This window comes from Somniosus microcephalus, chromosome 19 (assembly GCF_052327205.1).
Source record: "Somniosus microcephalus isolate GS21.2 chromosome 19, FLI_Smic_1.0, whole genome shotgun sequence".
NCBI lineage: Eukaryota > Metazoa > Chordata > Chondrichthyes > Squaliformes > Somniosidae > Somniosus > Somniosus microcephalus.
This window is the reverse complement of record NC_141005.1, coordinates 19368038-19388545: the sequence shown is the minus strand read 5'-3', so window position 1 is coordinate 19388545 and position 20508 is coordinate 19368038. Positions and strand designations below refer to the sequence as shown.

Genomic DNA, 20508 nt, shown 5'->3' with positions numbered 1-20508 from the left:
ATTCCCTTTCCTTGTTAGCCCTCCCCAAATGCATTACCTCACACTTCTCCGGATTGAATTCCATTTGCCACTGTTCTGCCCACCTGACCAATTTATTGATATCTTCCTGCAGTCTACAGTTGAGTTCCTTCAACCACCACCCCCCCCAGTAGCATTCCATTGACTCTTTGGCCTTACCAGGGTATGCCTGTGTTGGGGAAGAAAGGAAGTGACTATCTATATGGGCGGTATCATGGCTGTTCCTTTGCCAATCCAGGCAGCAACTCAGACCCGCTTCCCTTTCCACACTCCTGCCTCACCTTAATTCTTGTGACATTGTTATTGGGGGAAGCTTGAGAGCAAATTCCCAAAGAACTGGTGATTTTTGAGCTCTGACCTTGCTAGCTAAGTATCAAACACTCTATTGCTGCATTGAGCAGGCCAGTGTTAGGCTACAAAATGCCTAGTGACAAAGTCCACATAGAATCATAGACATTTACAGCACAGAAGGAGGCCATTCGGCCCATCGTGTCTGTGCCGGCCGAAAAAGAGCTCTCCAGCCTAATCCCACTTTCCAGCTCTTGGTCCGTAGCCTGTAGGTTACACTTCAAGTGCATATCCGAATACTTTTAAATGTGGTGAGGGTTTCTGCCTTTACCACCCTTTCAGGCAGTGAGTTCCAGACCCCCGCCACCCTGCGGGTGAAAAACGTTCTCCTCAACTCCCCTCTAATCCTTCTACCAATTACTTTAAATCTATGCCCCCGGTTATTGACCACTCTGCTGAGGGAAACAGGTCCTTCCTAGCCACTCTAGCTAGGCCCCTCATAATTTTATACACCTCAATTAAATCTCCCCTCAGCCTCCTCTGATCCACAGAAAACAACCCCAGTCTATCCAATCTTTCCTCATCGCTAAAATTCTGCAGTCCTGGCAACACCCTCGTAAATCTCCTCTGTACCCTCTCCAGTGCAATCACATCCTTCCTGTAATGTGATGACCCAGTGATGTCAACGGTGCCGTTGTCCAATAAAATTCTTTGAATTTAAGTCAACAGAAAAGTGAAACGAATGTTAATCATAAAAATAGTTTCGAACTGCACAATGAGACTCGCTCGCCAGCTTTACAAACTAAATTGAAATTAATTGGTTGCTGAGGCGTCCTCGATTAATGATGATATCTCCACTGATGTTAGTCCAGTTCTGGAGTATTTCCAAACTTTGATGACTTTACTCCCTCCTTCCCTCCTTCTCCTCCTCCAATGTTCTCTCCCGGGCGGACTCGTCCACAGTGGTTCTCCAGCATTCTCTAGTATCTCAACTTTAAAAAAAAAAATTATTTATGTGATGTGGGCATCGCTGGCAAGGCCAGCATTTATTGCCCATCCCTAATTGCCATCGAGTAGGTGGTGGTGAGCCGCTTTCTTGAAACGCTGCAGTCCGTGTGGTGAAGGTGCTCCCACAGTGCTGTTAGGGAGGGAGTTCCAGGATTTTGACCCAGCGACGATGAAGGATCGGTGATATATTTCCACATCAAGATGGTGTGTGACTTGGAGAGTGACTTGGAGGTGGTGGTGTTCCCATGCACCTGCTGCCCTTGTCCTTCTAGGTGGAAGAGGTCGCGGGTTTGGCAGGTGCTGCCGAAGAAGCCTTGGCGAGTTGCTGCAGTTACTGACCATCCTCAATGTGAGTGTCTACCCAATGAGTGCCAACTGGTTATTCAACATTGGGGCTCAACATGTCCAGTCACTGCCGAGAGATGTGTGAGGCAGCAACGATCATCATGAGGGAATTAAATGAACACTGAGGAACGTATGGAAATCGTGTGGTGCTCGTATTCCAACAGGGTGAGGGAAGTAAAACAGACACAGGCATTTCCAGACCCATTAGTCTTACTTCCATTCTTTATAAAGTAATGGGATTGATTATCGCGAGCATTTTCGCTTTTTCTTTCTCCCCAGAGGGCTTAATAAGACTGTGATAGCACTGCAGAGGGTGCGGACAAACCGCTCAATCTGCTCATTCTCAGAATGACAGCACAGTTTAACATCCACACAGTGCATTTTATGACTGACATCTGATTTAAAGTAGACCTTTTGAGGGGCCATTTTGCAGCTACCGTCAACCAGCGCAACTGTGACTCGACTGTGAGCTGATCTTTAGAAAGCTCTTGCAACAGCTTAAAATACTAGATGTCTGGTTTTTTTTCAAAAAAAGCAAAAAGGGAATGATTTATGAGAGCACTTTTAACCTTTTGCTGAGAGGGTGAATCTTATAACGTGTGGGAGAGTGTGGGGGGTAGTGAGTGTGTGTTGTGGGAATGTGGTGTGAGGGGGTGGTGCATGTGATGGGCGGGTGTGTGGGGGAGGTGTGGGGGATAAGTGTGTGGGTGGGGAGTGTGTGGAGTGTGTGTGTGGGGGGTGCGTGTGTGTGTGTGGGGGGTGTGGAGTGAATGTGGGGGGGGTGGAGTGTGTGGGGATTGTGTGTGTGGGGGGTGGGGTGAGTGTGTGGGGGGGGTGCGTGTGTGTGGGGGGGGTGCGTGTGAATGTAGAGGGGGGTGGAGTGTGTGTGGGGGGGGTGCGTGTGTGTGTGTGAGGAGTGTGGGGAGGGGATTGATGCCCAGTTGTGTACCCAGTTGTGTACCCATTGGACCAAACAGCTGAATATCCAGAGCGAGCTCTTGGACAAATGTTGAGCATCGGGCAGAGTTTGTTGACAATGGGGTTGCACTTCAGATGTCTTTGTTTGCTGAACTAATCAATAAATAATATAATATACAGTGTCTCTGCCTTTTGCTTAAATTAAATATGAAACATTTTAGTTAAGTCAAAAGTGTGCTGTTGTTTCACAAGAGCAATGCTCCAATCAAGGTGAGGGGTGGGGGTGGATATGATAAACAATGGCTGTTATTACTGTCTCCATCCAACAGCTTTGAAGTCGAATTAAAGATTAATGGGTACCCAGGAGAAAGTACAGGCCACAATCAAATGGAAGCGCTCAGATGGTTAGCAGATAAAGAATACCCGGGAGTGGGTCGCAGGCTGGAATCCAAGGGTTTGGATCATTTATATTTCCAATAAGTGATGTCCATGAGTGAGTTACAGGCTGCAATTGAAACATTTAGCCAGAGGTCACTCAGAATTTATTTCTCACTAAACCACTCCTCTGCTCTACATACACCTTGTTGTCGATTGACTATTCTGGGCCCAGAACATTAATGAGTGAAAGTTCCTGTGGTGCTAGTTTTAGGCGATGCGCTGTGTTTTTTGTTGTTGTTCTGATCCCAATGATTAAAACTTCAAAAGAAACAATTGCTGTGGGCAGTGACCCCCCCCCCCCCCCCCCCCCCCTGCCGAGGCCGATCTGATTGAAAACCGATTGCTCCTGGATTCCGAGCCGCAATTTTTCAATCCACAATTTGCATGTGAATCAGTCTTTCGGCAAATGCTTCAGGCCACAGAGGACGGCGGATTTCAAGCTGAGAGCCTTACAGCCTAATTGGACCTCCTCACGGGCAAAATTGCCACAGCGGCTTCCGTTGTTGCAAGACATGTAATTAGGCAGCTGTTCTGGGCTGGGTTTGTACGGGACATGCTGGAGGATGTACAACTGCGTGTGTGCCTGGGCCTGAGCTATTTTTTCAGAAAATTCGATATGCACGACACGCGTCTCCTTTTGCCAGCCGCGACGCAGTGGGTGGCGCCCGCGCCTCTGAGTCAGGAGGTCGTGGGGTTCGAGTCCCGCTCCAGAGACTTGAGCTCAAAGATTTTAGGCCGACACTCCCCAGTGCAGTGCTGAGGGAGTGCTGCACTGTCGGAGGTGCCGTCTTTCGGATGAGACTTTAAACCGAGGCCCCGCCTGCTCTCTCAGGCGGACGTAAAAGATCCCGCGGCACTATTTTGAAGAAGAGCAGGGGAGTTCTCCAATATTTATCCCTCAACCAACATCACTAAAACAGATTATCTGGGCATTATCACATTGCTGTTTGTGGGAGCTTGCTGTGCGCAATTAGGCTGCCGCGTTTCCTACATCACAACAGTGACTACACTTCAATTATACTTCATTGGCTGTAAAGCGCTTTGGGACGTCCTGAGGTCATGAAAGGCGCTATAGAAATGCAAGCCTTTTAATCGAGAAGCTCAAGTAAGGAGCTAAAGTTAAGAGTTGGAGACCCGGATAGATTAGGTAGTTGCTATTAGTTGACGCCTTGTTTAGGCTTGAGTAGATTTTATCAGGAAGGGACGGCATGGAGGAGGGAGGGAATGAGTTCCACTTTTTGAGGTCCTGGGAAAGTGTTAATTAGGATACATCATGTTGGATTAGGATACATGTTGACAAACCATAGCATCTAGATTGTCATCAAGGTGATGGCACTGGGCAGTATCAGGATCACTGGGTACGAAGTAGAGTTCCCTTTATTTTATCCAATTACATGGCTTTGCTCAGCCTCAGAAGAAGACTCCTTCCTCCACCAGCCTTCTTTCTGGGCTTTACTGATGAGTGCGCCAAATTGGGCCAGTTTTGTGCTGTGTCGGCCCATGCCTGTATTTGAAATTGTGTTTGAGGCTCATTTGACCGAACTCCAAATACAGGAAACTTTCTGGTATCCGGCGCGGACGGGGCCGACGTGTTGCCGGTTCATCAACAATTCCGGATAACCGAACGCTATAGTAAAAGATACGGAGCTCAGAGCTCCGTATAAAGCAACAAACCCTGTTGCAGCTTCAAAACAATCGGCACAAGTTGCAAGCGTCTCTGTAGCTTAGCAACAGCTTCAGCTACACCCTTGCACAGCAACAAATGGAGTAATAAAAGTAAAAAAAAGTTACCTGAACCGACTCCTGAATTTTGCCGGTGGATAGAGCGTTCCGGTTATTTAGGGGCCAATTAATCGAAAGTTTCCTGTACCAGCAAAGACAGGAAATCTTCCTCATTCTGGGCTGGACGTGAATCCAGGTCACGTGGTTTGTACAATTTGGGATAGATGCCATCACTGCATCCTCACTTGCCTCATTTACACTCCTGTTGATTTGATAGTGAATTGGGGAAGACTGTTTTCTCTGGGGAAACTCAGTGGCAATTGGAATGGGCCATGGAAAGAGACTGGATCCGTGGGATTAACTTTGAATTGATTCATCTAGAAGCCAGCACAGATACAGTGGTCTGAATGGCCTGCTTCTGAGCTGTAAACTCTTATAGTCTGCTGACAAACATGCTCAGGTGTCTTGCAAGGTGCTGGGAGACAATGGCCGTTCTGATATATCGGTCCCGATATTTACGGGGAGGGAGCGGGGGAGACGGAAAACGGAATTAACAGTTTTTAGCTCCGTTTCCCGCCCGGCAGCTGGCCAAATGGACAGCCTGGCCAGCCGGCGGGCGGAAAGCAACTCCAGCAGCAGGAGGTCACAACCGGGGCCCTTAGGGACAGCCCCCGGCAATTGGGATGTCAAAGAGTCCTGGCAATTGGGAGGGAGAGAGCCCGCAATCGAGGGGGAGGGGGGGGTGGGGGAAGGTCGCAATCAGGGTGCAGAGATAGGCCACGATCGGGAGGGGGAGGGAGGCCACGATAAGAACGTAAGTAATAGGAGCAGGAGTAGGCCATTCGGCCCTTCGAGCCTGCTCCACCATTCAATGAGGTCATGGCTGATCTTCTGCCTCAACTCCATTCACCGGCCCTATCGCCATATCCCTTGATGCCCTTACTAGTCAGAAATCTATCGACTTCTATTTTGAATATACCCAATGACTGAGCCTCCACAGCCCTCTGAGGTAGAGAATTCCAAAGATTCACCACCCTCTGTGTGAAGAAATTTCTTCTCTTCTCAGTCCTGAATGGCCTACCCTTTATCCTGAGGCTGTGGCCCCTGGTTCTAGACTCCCCAGCCAAGGGAAACATTCTCCCAGCATCCACCCTATCAAGCCCTGTAATAATTTTGTATGCTTCAATGAGATCCCCTCTCATTCTTCTGAATTCAAGAGAATACAGGCCTAGTTTACTCAATCTCTTCTCATACGACAGTCCCGCCACCCCAGGAATCAATCTGGTGAACCTTCATTGCACTCCCTCTATGGCAAGTATATCCTTACTTAGGTAAGGAGACCAAAATTGTACACAGTACTCCAGGTGTGGTCTCACCAAGACCCTATATAATTGGAGTAAGACTTCTTTACTTCTGTACTCAAATCCTCTTGTAATGAAAGCCAGCATACCATTTACCTTCCTAATGGCTTGCTGCACCTGCACATTCACTTTCAGTGACTCATGTACAAGAATACCCAGGTCCCTTTGAGCATCTGCATTCCCCAATCTTTCACCATTTAGGAAATACTCTGCCTTTCTGTTTTTTCTACCAAAGTGGATAACTTCACATTTATCCACATTATATTCCATCTGCCATGTTCTCGCCCACTCACTGAGCCTGTCGAGATCCCCTTGAAGCCTCTTCACAACTGACACAGCCACCTAGCTTTGTATCATCAGCAAATTTGGAAATGTTACATTTAGTCCCCTCATCCAAATCATTGATGTCGATTGTGAATAGCTGGGGCCCAAGCACCAATCCTTGCAGTACCCCACTAGTCACAGCCTGCCATCCTGAAAAAGACCCGTTTATCCCTACTCTTTGTTTTCTGTCTGTTAACTAATTCTCAATCCGTGCTAGTATATTACCCCCGGCAGTTGGCGGGGGGGGGGGGGAGATTGGGAGAGGAGGAAGGAGGCCACGATCGGGAGGAGAGAGAACGCGATCAGGACGCTCGGCGCGCCGAGATCCGCCGCTGTAAAAAAAAAAGGCGTGGTGGCGTGTTGGGGGTCGCGTTCCCCGTATTTAACTCTTTAACCCCCCGCCCATCGTGCAGGGGTTAGTATCGAGGCCATGGCGTTTACCCGTTCGACACTTTCAGCGATAACTAATCACCAGGAGACCATTAATTGCCGGCGCCTTCACCGGTGCGTCTTGGTGCATTTCTGGCAAATTACTGGTTCAGCTGAGAAGCCGCCTGGGCCCAGCTTTGGCCACGAAGGGGTTAAGTTGGGAATGGCAGTCGGCCCCAACTGGAAGATTGATGAGGTGGGGTGGTTGGATGTGACTGAGATTGGGAGCTGTGTGGTTATCTGCAAGAGCTCAGGGCAGCAAGCATTGTTTATCAGGTGCAGGCTCGGGCTGACTGTTGCTATGGAAACGGCGCGGAAGGCACTTCAGATGGATACATGAAGATTGCTCATCTAATTCCTCCTGGAGGTTCTCCTCGCAAATTGACAATTCAACATAGTCCATCCGGTTCCGATTGCTGCTCCTTGCCTGCTCTTTCTAGAAGCTCTTTTGAATTTGTTAAGTTATCATCTCTCTCACCAGCTCTTATTTCAAGGCTGCGGTTGTACTACAGCTATTGATCCCGAATGGCTGGTGGGCAAAGTATCGACCTGCAGCTGAGTTAACATTGCAGACTACAGATCCAGCGCTCCCGGCCAAGAGAGGGTTCAGCGTACGCGTTCTTAGACACGCTCCCGCCCGCTAAATGTTAAATGTACTGGGGGGGCGGGGGAGGGGGGGCGTGGTTGCAATTTTAACTCTTGCCGATGGTGTAAAACGGGCCGTATCGGATCAGCTGCCCGTTATACATCTCTAACCATGTCCTTTCCATTGACTTCATAGAATATCAAGAGAGGTGTTTCACGGGCGCCTGATCCAATAGCGTCCTGCTTTTCACAATCGGCCAAAGTTAAAATGACCCCCAACCAGCGTTCCCTTTTAGCCCCGCGCTCGCGCAACCGGCTCACCGGCTAGTAAATAGGGAAAAACCGCGCATGTGGGGTGTTTTGAACAGGCCATGCAGCCCCTTAGGTGTATGGCGCATTCAAAAATAAATGAATGGGAGCATTGCCCCAATACTCTGGGGGGTGGGCGAGGGAGGAAAGATAGAAACATAGAAGATAGGAGCAGGAGTAGGCCATTCGGCCCCTCGAGCCTGCTCCGCCATTCAATGCGATCATGGCTGATCATCCAAATTCAGTACCCGGTCCCTGCCTTCTCTCCATATCCCTTGATCCCATTAGCCTTAAGAAATATATCCAACTCCTTCTTGAATATATTTAATGAATTGACCTCAACTGCCTTCTGTGGTAGAGAATTCCACAGGTTCACCACTCTCTGGGTGAAGAAATTCCTCCTCATCTCAGTCCTAAATGGCTTACCCCTTATCTTTGGACTGTGACCCCTGGTTCTGGACTCCCCTGCCATCGGGAACATCCTTCCTGCATCTAGTCTGTCTAGTCCTGTTATTACATAGAAACATAGAAGATAGGAGCAGAAGTAGGCCATTCGGCCCCTCGAGCCTGCTCCGCCATTCAATGCGATCATGGCTGATCATCCAAATTCAGTACCCTGTCCCTGCTTTCTCCCCATACCCCTTGATCCCTTTAGCCTTGAGAAATATATCCAGCTCCTTCTTGAATATATTTAACGAACTGGCCTCCACCGCCCTCTGTGGCAGAGAATTCCACAGGTTCACCACTCTCTGGGTGAAGAAATTCCTCCTCATCTCTGTCCTAAATGGCTTACCCCTTATCCTTAGACTGTGACCCCTGGTTCTGGACTCCCCGACCATCGGGAACATCCTTCCATTGAACTCTGACTTCAGTTGGTGAACTGTCCCAGGCGGTGCTGGAATTTTTTTGAACCAGATTTGATGCCATTACAATTGTACCCAAACTCTCTTTATTTTTATTGTTAACCAGGACTTACCACAGTTTTCCCTCCCTTTTTAAAACCTTAAGTTGTTTTGTCCCCTCTCTCCACCATTTTTTAATGTGCTATCCTGCACTATCTGCCTTGTCCCGCCAGTGACATTTGTCAGTCTTAAAATGCCCTTGTTTACATTCTATAATAAAGAAAGACTTTTTAAAAAATTTGTTTATGGGATGTGGGCGTCACTGGCAAGGCCAGCATTTATTGCCCATCCCTAATTGCCCTCGAGAAGGTGGTGGTGAGCCGCCTCTTGAACCGCTGCAGTCCGTGTGGTGAAGGCGCTCCCACAATGCTGTTAGGGAGGGAGTTCCAGGATTTTGACCCAGCGACGATGAAGGAATGGCGATATACTTCTAAGTCAGGATGGTGTGTAACTTGGAGGTGGTGGTGTTCCCATGCGCCTGCTGCCCTTGTCCTTCTAGGTGGTAGAGGTTGTGGGTTTGGGCGGTGCAGCTGAAGAAGCCTTGGCGAGTTGCTGCAGTGCATCTCGTAGATGGTACACATTACAGCCAAGGTACACCGGTGGTGGAGGGAGTGAATGTTTAAGGTGGTGGATGGGGTGCCAATCAAGCGGGCTGCTTTGTCCTGGATGGTGTCGAACTTCTTGAGCTGCACTCAACCAGGCAAGTGGAGAGTATTCCATCACACTCCTTATTTGTGCCTTGTAGATGGTGGAAAGGCTTTGGGGAGTCAGGAGGTGAGACACTCGCCTCAGAATACCCAGCCTCTGACCTGCTCTTGTTGCCACAGTATTTATGTGGCTGGTCCAATTAAGTTTCTGGTCAATGGTGACCTCCAGGGTGTTGATGGTGGGGGATTCGGCGATGGTAATGTCGTTGAATGTCAAGGGGAGGTGGTTAGACTCTCTCTTGTTGGAGATAGTCATTGCCTGGCACTTGTGTGGCGCAAATGTTACCTGCCACTTATCAGCCCTAGCCTGACCATCGTCCCGGTCTTGTTGCATGCAGGCATGGACTGCTTCATTGTCTGCGGAGTTGTGCGCCTTTCACGACCTCAGGACGTCTCAAAGCGCTTTACAGCCAATGAAATCTTTTTGAAGTGTAGTCACTGTTGTAATGTAGGAAACGTGACAGACAATTTATGCACAGCAAGCTCCCACAAACAGCAATGTGATAATGACCAGATAATCTGTTTTAATGATGTTGACTGAGGGATAAATATTGTCCAGGACACCGGGGATAACTCCCCTGCTCTTCATCAAAATAGTGCCATGAGATCCACCTGAAGCAGACGGGGCCTCAGTTTACCCTCTCATCCGAAAGACGGCACCTCCAACAGTGCAGCACTCCCTCAGCACTGCACTGGAGTGTCAACCTAGACCTTTGTGCTCAAGTCCCTGGAGTGGGACTATGAACCCACAACCTTCTGACTCCAAGGCAGGAGTGCTACCAACTGAGCCACTGGCTAACACTAACAACCAATAGCATATGTGTCTAGCGACACCCTGGCATATTTTTGTTTTGGAGGACTTTCTCCCCAAGAATCTCTGAATCGCATTGTAACCTTACCACACACAATAACTGTGAAAGTTACATTTTAAAAAAACAACAACATAAGGAATCATTTAACTGTGTACCGTTGACGTTTTTCCTGCATCTTGGGACTCTTGTGGTATGATACCAAATGCATGATGGGCCGGCTGAGCCAGTTGGTTTCAAAATGGCTGCCCCAGTAACACCAATTAAAAAAAACGATCAGAATTTTGAGCTCATGGGAAGGGCGGCCAAAGCTTGTGAATAACGAGGCAGATCGTCACTACAGCAATGGGACCTTGTTATTTGGCATCAACAGGAGTGTTACAGTAGAAACATAGAAGATAGGAGCAGGAGTAGGCCATTTGGCCCCTCGAGCCTGCTCCGCCATTTAATGAGATCATGGTTGATCATCCAAACTCAGTACCCTGTCCCTGCTTTCTCCCCATATCCCTTGATCCCTTTAGCCTTAAGACCGGGCATTGCAGATCTATTGTCCTTTAGGGAAGGAAATCTGCCGCCTTTACCCGGTCTGTCCTATATGTGACTCCAGTCCCACACCAATGGGGTTGACTCTTAACTGCCCTTCCTGAGGGGGCGTGCTAGGTCACTTCAGTTGTATAAAAATGGGCATGTAGGGATGGGTAATAAGTGCCATGCCAGCGTCGCCCACATCCCCGAGATTTAATTTTTTAAAAGATGCATCACTCTGAGAGATACAGAGCTTGATGGGCCAAAACCTCTGCTGATTGGTGGCTAGGGTTGCCAACCTTCCAGGGTAGTCCCGGAGTCTCTAGGAATTAAAGATTAATCTCCTGAATACATCTGGGAGACAAATCATAGGGGCATCTTTTACATCTTTGAGCACTTTCATTTATTAGTCATCATCATATAAATATAGGAGATGGGGGTGCAAAGGCTGTTTGACTGGGTGAGGTGGGAGGTCATGTGATCAAACCTCCAGGAATATGCCCAACCAGAGTTGGGAACCCTATTGCCGTCCAGTTGGTCACGTGGTCGCTGTGAGGCGTCGGAATTGCGGTGAAGATTGAGACCGTCGAAATGCTGAAACATTTGCGGTTTCAATGTGGGTGTCTATTTACTCCATTTAATGTTTGTTTACTCATCTGCAGTGCTCTCTCTCTGTCCCCTCCCCCAGCTGCTGTGGAGGCCTGTGTGCTGCACGGACTCAAGCGCAGGGCGGCCGGCTTCCTGCGGAGTAACAAGATAGCCGCCTTGTTCATGAAGGTGGCGAAGACCTTTCCGTTGGCCGAGGAGCTGTGCAGGAAGGTGCAGGAGCTGGAGCAGCTGATCGAGAGCAGGTAACACTCCGCACACAGGCTATAGGAAGGATGTTCTTGCCATGGAGGGAGTGCAGCGAAGATTCACCAGGCTGATACCTGGGATGGCAGGAATGACGTATGAGGAGAGATTGGGTCGATTGGGCTTATACTCGCTGGAGTTTAGAAGAATGAGAGGGGATCTCATTGAAACTTATAAAATTCTAACAGGACTGGACAGACTAGATGCAGGAAGGATGTTCCCGGTGGCCGGGGAGTCCAGAACCAGGTGTCACAGTCTAAGGATAAGGGGTAAGCCATTTAGGATTGAAATGAGGAGGAATTTCTTCACCCAGAGAGTGGTGAACCTGTGGAATTCTCTACCACAGAAGGCAGTTGAGGCCAATTCATTAAATATATTCAAGAAGGAGTTGGATATATTTCTTAAGGCTAAAGGGATCAAGGGATATGGGGAGAAAGCAGGGACAGGGTACTGAATTTGGATGATCAGCCATGATCGCATTGAATGGCGGAGCAGACTTGAAGGGCTGAATGGCCTACTCCTGCTCCTATCTTCTATGTTTTTATGTTTCTATATCAGGAAAGACTGAACGGGCAGAGGCTCTTTCTTCTGTCTAGTAAAGAGAAGGCTGAGGGGTGACCCGATAGAGGTCTTCAAGATTATGAAAGGGATTGATGGGGTAGATGTGGATAAAATATTTCCACTTGCAGGGCAGACCAGTACTAGGGGCCATCAATATATGATAGTCACTAATAAATCCAATAGGGAATTCAGGAGAAACTTCTTTACCCAGAGAGTGGTGAGAATGGGGAACTCGCTACCACAGGGAGTGGTTGAGGCGAATAGTATCGATGCATTTAAGGGGAAGTTAGATAAACACATGAGGGAGAAAGGAATAGAAGGATATGCAGATAGGGTTAGATGAAGTAGGATGGGAGGAGGCTCGTGTGGAGCATAAACACCGGCATAAACCATGGCCTGTTTCTGTGCTATAAATTCTATGCAATATTGAGTGGCAGAAATGGTTTATTTTTTCTCTTAAACAGTGCTCTGTCATCTTTGCTTCACAAAATGTTTGATTAACTCTGGAGCTCTGTGCTGTGTAGATGGAGCTCTGTGCTGTGTAGATGGAGCTCTGTGCTGTGTAGATGGAGCTCTGTGCTGTGTAGATGGAGCTCTGTGCTGTGTCGATGGAGCTCTGTGCTGTGTAGATGGAGCTCTGTGCTGTGTAGATGGAGCCCTGTGCTGTGTAGATGGAGCTCTGTGCTGTGTAGATGGAGTTCTGTGCTGTGTAGATGGAGCTCTGTGCTGTGTAGATGGAGCTCTGTGCTGTGTAGATGGAGCTCTGTGCTGTGTAGATGGAGCTCTGTGCTGTGTCGATGGAGCTCTGTGCTGTGTAGATGGAGCTCTGTGCTGTGTAGATGGAGCCCTGTGCTGTGTAGATGGAGTTCTGTGCTGTGTAGATGGAGCTCTGTGCTGTGTAGATGGAGCTCTGTGCTGTGTAGATGGAGCTCTGTGCTGTGTAGATGGAGCTCTGTGCTGTGTAGATGGAGCTCTGTGCTGTGTAGATGGAGCTCTGTGCTGTGTAGATGGAGCTCTGTGCTGTGTAGATGGAGCTCTGTGCTGTGTAGATGGAGCTCTGTGCTGTGTAGATGGAGCTCTGTGCTGTGTAGATGGAGTTCTGTGCTGTGTAGATGGAGCCCTCTGCTGTGTAGATGGAGCTCTGTGCTGTGTAGATGGAGCTCTGTGCTGTGTAGATGGAGCTCTGTGCAGTGTAGATGGAGCTCTGTGCTGTGTAGATGGAGCTCTGTGCTGTGTAGATGGAGCTCTGTGCTGTGTAGATGGAGCTCTGTGCTGTGTAGATGGAGCTCTGTGCTGTGTAGGTGGAGCCCTGTGCTGTGTAGATGGAGCCCTGTGCTGTGTAGATGGAGCCCTGTGCTGTGTAGATGGAGCTCTGTGCTGTGTAGATGGAGCTCTGTGCTGTGTAGATGGAGCTCTGTGCTGTGTAGATGGAGCTCTGTGCTGTGTAGATGGAGCTCTGTGCTGTGTAGATGGAGCTCTGTGCTGTGTAGATGGAGCTCTGTGCTGTGTAGATGGAGCTCTGTGCTGTGTAGATGGAGCTCTGTGCTGTGTAGATGGAGCTCTGTGCTGTGTAGATGGAGCTCTGTGCTGTGTAGATGGATCTCTGTGCTGTGTAGATGGAGCCCTGTGCTGTGTAGATGGAGCTCTGTGCTGTGTAGTTGGAGCTCTGTGCTGTGTAGATGGATCTCTGTGCTGTGTAGATGGAGCTCTGTGCTGTGTAGATGGATCTCTGTGCTGTGTAGAGGTGGGCAGGTTCATGAGCCAACATGGCTGTGGCAGATCGTTGTTGGTTGGACGTCGGTCTGTAAACTTGAAAGCTGCTGTTCGTGCTGAGGGCCCAGTTTAAAAATTAGGATGGTAGGACCAAGAAGGGAAGTCGGACTAAAAGTTTTTGCATGATGATAATGGGATTGTGGAATAAGTCCATTAGGGAAGGTCATAGAACTGGCCAGCGTAAATGGGTACCAGAGCTGGCCGTGCCTTCAGTTGCCAAGGCCCTAAGCCCTGGAAACCCATCCCTAAACCTCTCTACCCATCTCTCTCCACCTTTAAGTCACTCCTTAAAAACCAACTCTTTGACCAAGCTTTTGGTCACCTGTCCTAATATCTCCCTAAGTGGCTCGGTGTCAAATTTTCCCTTGTGAAGTGCCTTGGGACGTTAACGGTGCTATATAAATGCAAATTATTGTTGTTGGTTGAATCTCTCACAATGGGACAGGTTTCTATTTCTTCCTCCCCTCCTAACCCCCCTCCGTCTCTGCACCTGTTTAATATCTGTTACATCTCCAGCTTTTTCCAGTTCTGATGAAGGGTCCCAGACCTGAAACGTTAACTCTGTTTCTCTCTCCACGGATGTTGCCTGGCCTGCTGAGTGTTTCCAGCATTTTCTGTTGTTATTTCAGATTTCCAGCATCCGCAGTATTTTGCAATTTTATTCGGCTCTTTCCTGTTAATACTTTCCTTCTAATAACACGTTGCTTGTATCTACAGAAAGGCCCACGGTGCGGCCCCCCAGGAGAATGTTCGAAAATCTCAGAAAGTGCCCAACCTGTCTGCTCAGGCTCTGAAACATCTGTGGATTCGCACTGCCCTCTTTGAGAAAGTCTTGGACAAAATTGTGCAGCACCTGGTAGAGAACAGTAGGTTGGTACTGAGCTGGTTCAACCAATGGTTCTAAACGATAAACCCTTGTCTTTTTTTTCAGGTAACTAATTGAACCCTCAGGCAGGTTCATTCCCACGGGTGATGCTTTATAGTGGCGCACGGGGAGCCTTCATGTTGCTGCTGCCTTCTCGTGAATTCTCTCGTATTCTGGCTATTTGAGGGGCTACTAAAGGGCCCTACTGAGACCAACATTCCTTCTTTCCTGCCTGTCCTTGTTTCTGGAAGCTTTATTTTGTATCCCTTCTCCCTCACCTCCCACCCAAGGAAACTCCCATCGTGCACTCCTCAACTATGAACCTTTGCAGGGCATCCTGCTCTCCGCCTTAGCCAATGGTATTTGTGCAAAACAGTGCGGGGGACGGGGGGGGGTGGTGGCGGGGGGCGGCAGGGGAGCTGGGGTACACTGCACACGCACAATGATGAAGTTATTAATGGATTCAAAAGACCTTCACTCCAGGGAGCTGTGGTGACTGATCAGGCTGAGGTGTAGGCAATTTGATTCTGCTGATTTAACTACAAAACGTGGACAAGTGGGCCTCGTGGATTGGTAGGTTTCAGCATTGTGTCTTCCTGAAGAATTGGGAGTGTGCTACCACCCCAAAGTTAATATTGGGGGGGAACAGGGGACTTGTTCCCTCCTAAGTCAGTGCTGATGGCCAGTGGTCCCCATAAGCCACCCATGCAAAGATGTACGAGAGTGAGCTGGGTTGACCTAATCTCAGAATTCCTCTGAGATGCGGTTGGACGCCTTCAGTTTCTTTCCTCCTTTCCTGTACCTTCTCTCGGTATAACTCCAACCACTGTAGCAACCTCTGGTATAACTCCAAGCCATGTACCAGCCCTCCCACCCTACAAAATAGGCTGACCGAGATCAGGCGCTCACATTTTGGGCGAATCACAAGTAAAGGACAAGCCTACGCCCTGTAGCTCTTTGATGGAACATGTTAGTGTTACACCAATGAAGAAATTCGTTAGCAAAAAAAAGTCTTGGGTGGAAAATGCCAGTGTTTGAGAGCAGCCATGTTTAAGATTGTCGGGTGATGCTGACTGAAGTACCTTGGAAAATCACGCCCGTGTGTAGCTACAGCGCCCCAGCATGGCATCCAGCGTCTTGAAAATGACTCCCTTGTGTCTGGAGAAATGGAAATCATTTAGTGAGATAGCGGCTGGCTGTAATGGGCGCACTGGGGCTGGAATGGATGGAATCTCGTCTGCACTTAGCGTGCAGCAGCGCGCGCACATGTTTGCTCCGTGGATCCAAGTGGCAGAGTCACGCAGAGTGCAGTGGATGTGTTACAGTGCACACTGGATAGTGACAGGGTAGATGCAGAGAGGATGTTTCCCCTCCAGAACTAGGGGGCATAATTTCAGAATAAGGGGGCACCATTTTAAATCGGAAATGAGGAGGAATTTCTTCTCTCAGAGGGTCGTGAATCTTTGGAATTCTCTACCCCAGAGAGCTGTGGAGGCTGGGTCATTGAATATATTTAAGACGGAGGATCGACAGATTTTTTGAACAATAAGGGAGTCAAGGGTTATGGGGAGCGGGCAGGGAAGTGGAGTTGAGTCCAAGATCAGATCAGACATGATCTTACTGAATGGCGGAGCAGGCTCGAGGGGCCGAATGACCGACTCCTGCTCCTACGTCTATTGTTCTTATGACTTGTGCACCTCTAGTGCTGTGGTAGTTGTTACAATACTCCGCACTCTCTCCGCTGCGCCCCATCAATGCTTAGCTGAGCATGCTTTTGATCCCAAGCTGCTCTTCTCAATTTCCATCCCTCTCCATCCACCCGCACCACCCACCCCCCCCCCCCCCGCCGCCCCCCACCTCTTGCCCCATACTATTCGGCTCAACATCGCACAATTCAAGCTTGCGCTGCCTGGGTGTTCAAAGGGCTGTTATCCTGGTAAAGTCAGTCAGCATTTTACCAGCTTTGTAAACTAAGACGAAATGACTCGATTTAATTTAATTTTTTATGAAAACAAAATCCAGATGGGCACTCTGCCGGCTCGGAGCTAAAGCCGTTTTGTCTCTGGCTGGAGTGGATCAACGCACAGGCCTCCTGGGCCTACTCGGCGACCCCAGCCAAATATGGAGGCCCCCCCACCCTCCTCGCCAGAATTGTCCATGGTGCTCGGGCACACAGGAGCGCAGTAGCCTTACTGGGTTTCGCCTCAAATACAGAGGGTAGGGCTCGGGCCTAGCCTGGCCGCCATTGTCCCACTGGTCTACTTCGAAATACTCCGGTGGAACTGCCCCGCTGTGGTTGTCAGCGGAGGACAGGATCGGGCAAGGCCTCTGATCTGCTCCATAGTTGGATAACCTGTTGGCACTGCCCTGCCCGGCTGGCATGTCAGTGATGGCCACTTGGGCGAGGTGCAGGAACCCATATCCCAGTGAAGACATTAGTGCCTTCAGGCGAGGAAAGAAAATGGAAATTTAACAACACACACACGCACAAAAAAAATCTCTGCAGAAATAGTGACAATTGAAAAAGGACGAAATATTTTCTGTTTTTTTTTCTCCTCAGTAAATACTACGAAAAGGAAGCTCTTCTGATGGACCCTGTGGATGGGCCAATATTGGGTTCTCTGTTAGGTGAGCACTGTAGAATTTTACACTGTCTACATTGAGTCAAAGATGGCTGGGGGGCTGCACAAAGTAGGTTCGCACTGTCCTAATAGGGAATTCCTAATGCTCCTGCATTGATTGCTGCTCCTCTCCAGGTAGTGATTGAAAGTGACCACCCAGGGGTTTGGGTTAATTTCTCTAGTACATTAAGGGGTAAAACTTGGGGCGTTAACTTTGCCCCATAAAAGATCCCGTGGCACTATTTTGAAGAAGAGCAGCGGAGTTCTTCCTGGTGTCCTGGCCAATATTTATCCCTCAATCAACATCACTAAAAACGGATTATCGGGTCATTATCACATTGCTGTTTGTGGGATCTTGCTGTGCGCAAATTGGCTGCCATGTTTCCTACATTACCACAGTGACTCCACTTCAAAAAAGTACTTCATTGGCTGTAAAGCGCTTTTTGAGACATGCTGAGGTTGTGAAAGGCGCTATATAAATGCAAGTCTCTTTTTTATTCTTTCAAATGTAATTGCCCTTTTACTGTTATGCTGTGTGGTATCTACCAATGTAAAGGGACCATTTGTGTGTGTGATATATTCTGTGTAACATTCAGAGTAACAGGCGCGATTATTGGAAAGCAGAATTAGCTACGTGGGTGACTAAGAGGTCGTTGTTGGTCCTGTACCTCCGGTGGAAGTTCAGCTATCCTGCGTGCTGCGGTACCTGTGCATTCGTGTTTGCCCACATCAGCACGTCCATGTCCATCACCTCGGCCTTTTCCCCAGTGGTACAGAAGTAGTTTTTCTGTGTTAAACACGCGACACTTGTTGTGACTGCACCACCTCTCCTCTCTCTCTCACCCACCAGTCGGGCCCTGTGCCCTCGAGTATACGAAGATGAAGACAGCTGATCATTTCTGGACGGACCCTTCAGCTGATGAATTGGTTCAGAGGCATCGCATTCACAGCGCGCACTGTCGCCAAGATTCGCCCACCAAACGACCGGCCCTGTGTGTAAGTTTGGTTTTGATTCCCTCCCCACACCCTCTCCCTCTCTCAGCAGCCACGAGGGCCGGGATGACCGGGCCTAAGCCTTTTATGAACAGTTCCACTGCTAATATGTGGGGAGTGGTGTGTCTCTCTCCTCCTTTAAGACGCTCCTTAAAATCCACCTCTTTGACCAAGCTTTTGGTCACCTGGCCTAATTTCTCCTTAAGTGGGCTTGGTGTCAGATTTTGTTTGGTAACGCTCCTATGAAGCGCCGTGGGACTTTTTACTACATGAAAGGCGCTATATAAATGCAAGTTTTTTTTTGAGGGAAACAGAGCCAGGATACATGTACCTGGGTCAGTTGAGCAGAATTGTCTTCCCTCTTCATCTTGGAGCTAGGGTTGCCATCATCTTGGGTTGCCAACCCTTCAGGATTGACCTTTAGTCTTCAGGACAATAATTGATGGTACAAGGACTAGGGGGACACAGATTTAAGGTTTTGGGCAAGAGATACAGGGGGGATGTGAGGAAAATCTTTTTTACACAGCGAGTGGTGATGACCTGGAACTCGCTGCCGATGGAAGTGGTGGAAGCGGACACACTCAATGTTTTCAAGGGGAGACTGGATAGGCACTTGAGGGAAATAAACTTGCAGGGCTACGGGGATAGAGCGGGGGAATGGGACTGACTGGATTGCTCTACAGCGAGCCGGCACGGACTCGATGGGCCGAATGGCCTCCTTCTGTGCCGTTATGACTCTATGACACTCCTGCGAGCAATCCTGGAGAAATATCATCGGATCGTCAAGTAAATTTATATTTAAAAAAAATTTCCTTGAACACTTTTTGTTTATTAGTTATTATAAAAATACAGGAATCCCTCGCCAACCACGGGGGATAAGTCCCTGAAAACCCCCGCGGTTAGTAAAACCGCCGTTGGCAAATTCACCATAAACAAAAAAAAAGCATATAAATAGCATAAAAATCAAGTTTTTTACCTTATTCCTAAAGGAAAAACTGCGGATACGCGAATTTCACGGCCGCGGTTGACAAAAATTGTCGCAGAGTGGAGACCGCGGATACGTGAAATCCGCGTATGGCAAACCCCGCGGTTGGGGAGGGATCCCTGTATTGCAGATGGGTGGGAAAGGCTATCGGGAATCATCCAGTCAGGCAACAAAGAGTCTGTTCGCTTTCCAATTGTCGCGGGAGGGCGGGACGCCGCGAGGAAGGGCGCGTTGGGCGACCAATGGCGGGAGAGAAGGGGGCGGGTGGAGGTCATGTGACGAAGTCTCCTGGAATACGTTCAGCCAGAGTTGGCAACAATACTTGGAGCTGAGCACTTTGTTCCTGACCGGTCGGTACCTCTGGGAGCCCGGCATGATCCTTGTCGAAGCTCTACTGAGTTCCGCCTATTGAATAGAGGGACGGAAGCCTTAGCAACTGGTGCGTGCCAAAAATCGCTGGGATGTTGGGCAGTTTTTTAAAACATGTTCCTCCTGACTCGTCCTGGGCCTACAGTTCCATGGGCGCCAATGGACCTTCCCCGAGGCAGTAATCCATCCTTCATTTGTGAGCCAAGCCATTGAGTGTCGGCAGGTTATTCACGTTTTTGGGGGGCACCACAGCCCAGCCCAATCCTGCCCTCAACCGATGTCTATGCCTGACCAGTTTCCCGGCAGGGAGGTCACTGGATGGCAATCAGGAGTAGAAATCCTGGCTGAGTTTCTCTCTATCTTTTTTGTTTTTTTCCTTCCCTCAGACCTGGCCGTGCGCGAAATCGGCTTGCATGGCAACAGTGACTGCACGTCAAGAGTCATTCAGTGGCTGTGAAGAGCTTTGAGGTGTCCTGGAGTGCTATCTAAATGCGAGTTTGCTCTTTAATTCCCAGAGTGGCTACTGTGTGCAACAATAGCCCAGTGTGAATTGCCACCTTCGGGACGCGAGGCGCGAAAAAATCTATTAAAAAAAATAATAAAGTGTCGGACAGAGTGTCCTATTTTTAGACACGTGTGTGTGTGTGTGGAGTGTGTGTGTGTGGAGTGTGTGTGTGTGTGGAGTGTGTGTGTGTGTGTGTGTGTGTGGAGTGTGTGTGTGTGTGGAGTGTGTGTGTGTGTGGAGTGTGTGTGTGGAGTGTGTGTGTGTGGAGTGTGTGTGTGTGTGGAGTGTGTGTGGAG

The 20508-nt window shown here is 48.9% G+C and overlaps 1 protein-coding gene across 1 annotated transcript in view; it reads left to right on the top strand.

The window, feature by feature from the left end:
* Positions 1 to 20254, top strand: part of LOC147103593 (small G protein signaling modulator 1-like) — a 110477-nt gene extending 90223 nt beyond the window's left edge. Inside the window, exons 4-7 of the mRNA XM_086012047.1 lie at positions 11377 to 11539; positions 14592 to 14744; positions 17300 to 17367; positions 18211 to 20254. Coding sequence (XP_085868173.1) covers positions 11377 to 11539; positions 14592 to 14744; positions 17300 to 17367; positions 18211 to 18599 — 773 coding nt within the window. The 3' untranslated portion in view covers positions 18600 to 20254. The remainder of the gene's footprint in view (positions 1 to 11376; positions 11540 to 14591; positions 14745 to 17299; positions 17368 to 18210) is intronic.
* The last annotated feature ends 254 nt before the right edge of the window (positions 20255 to 20508 follow it).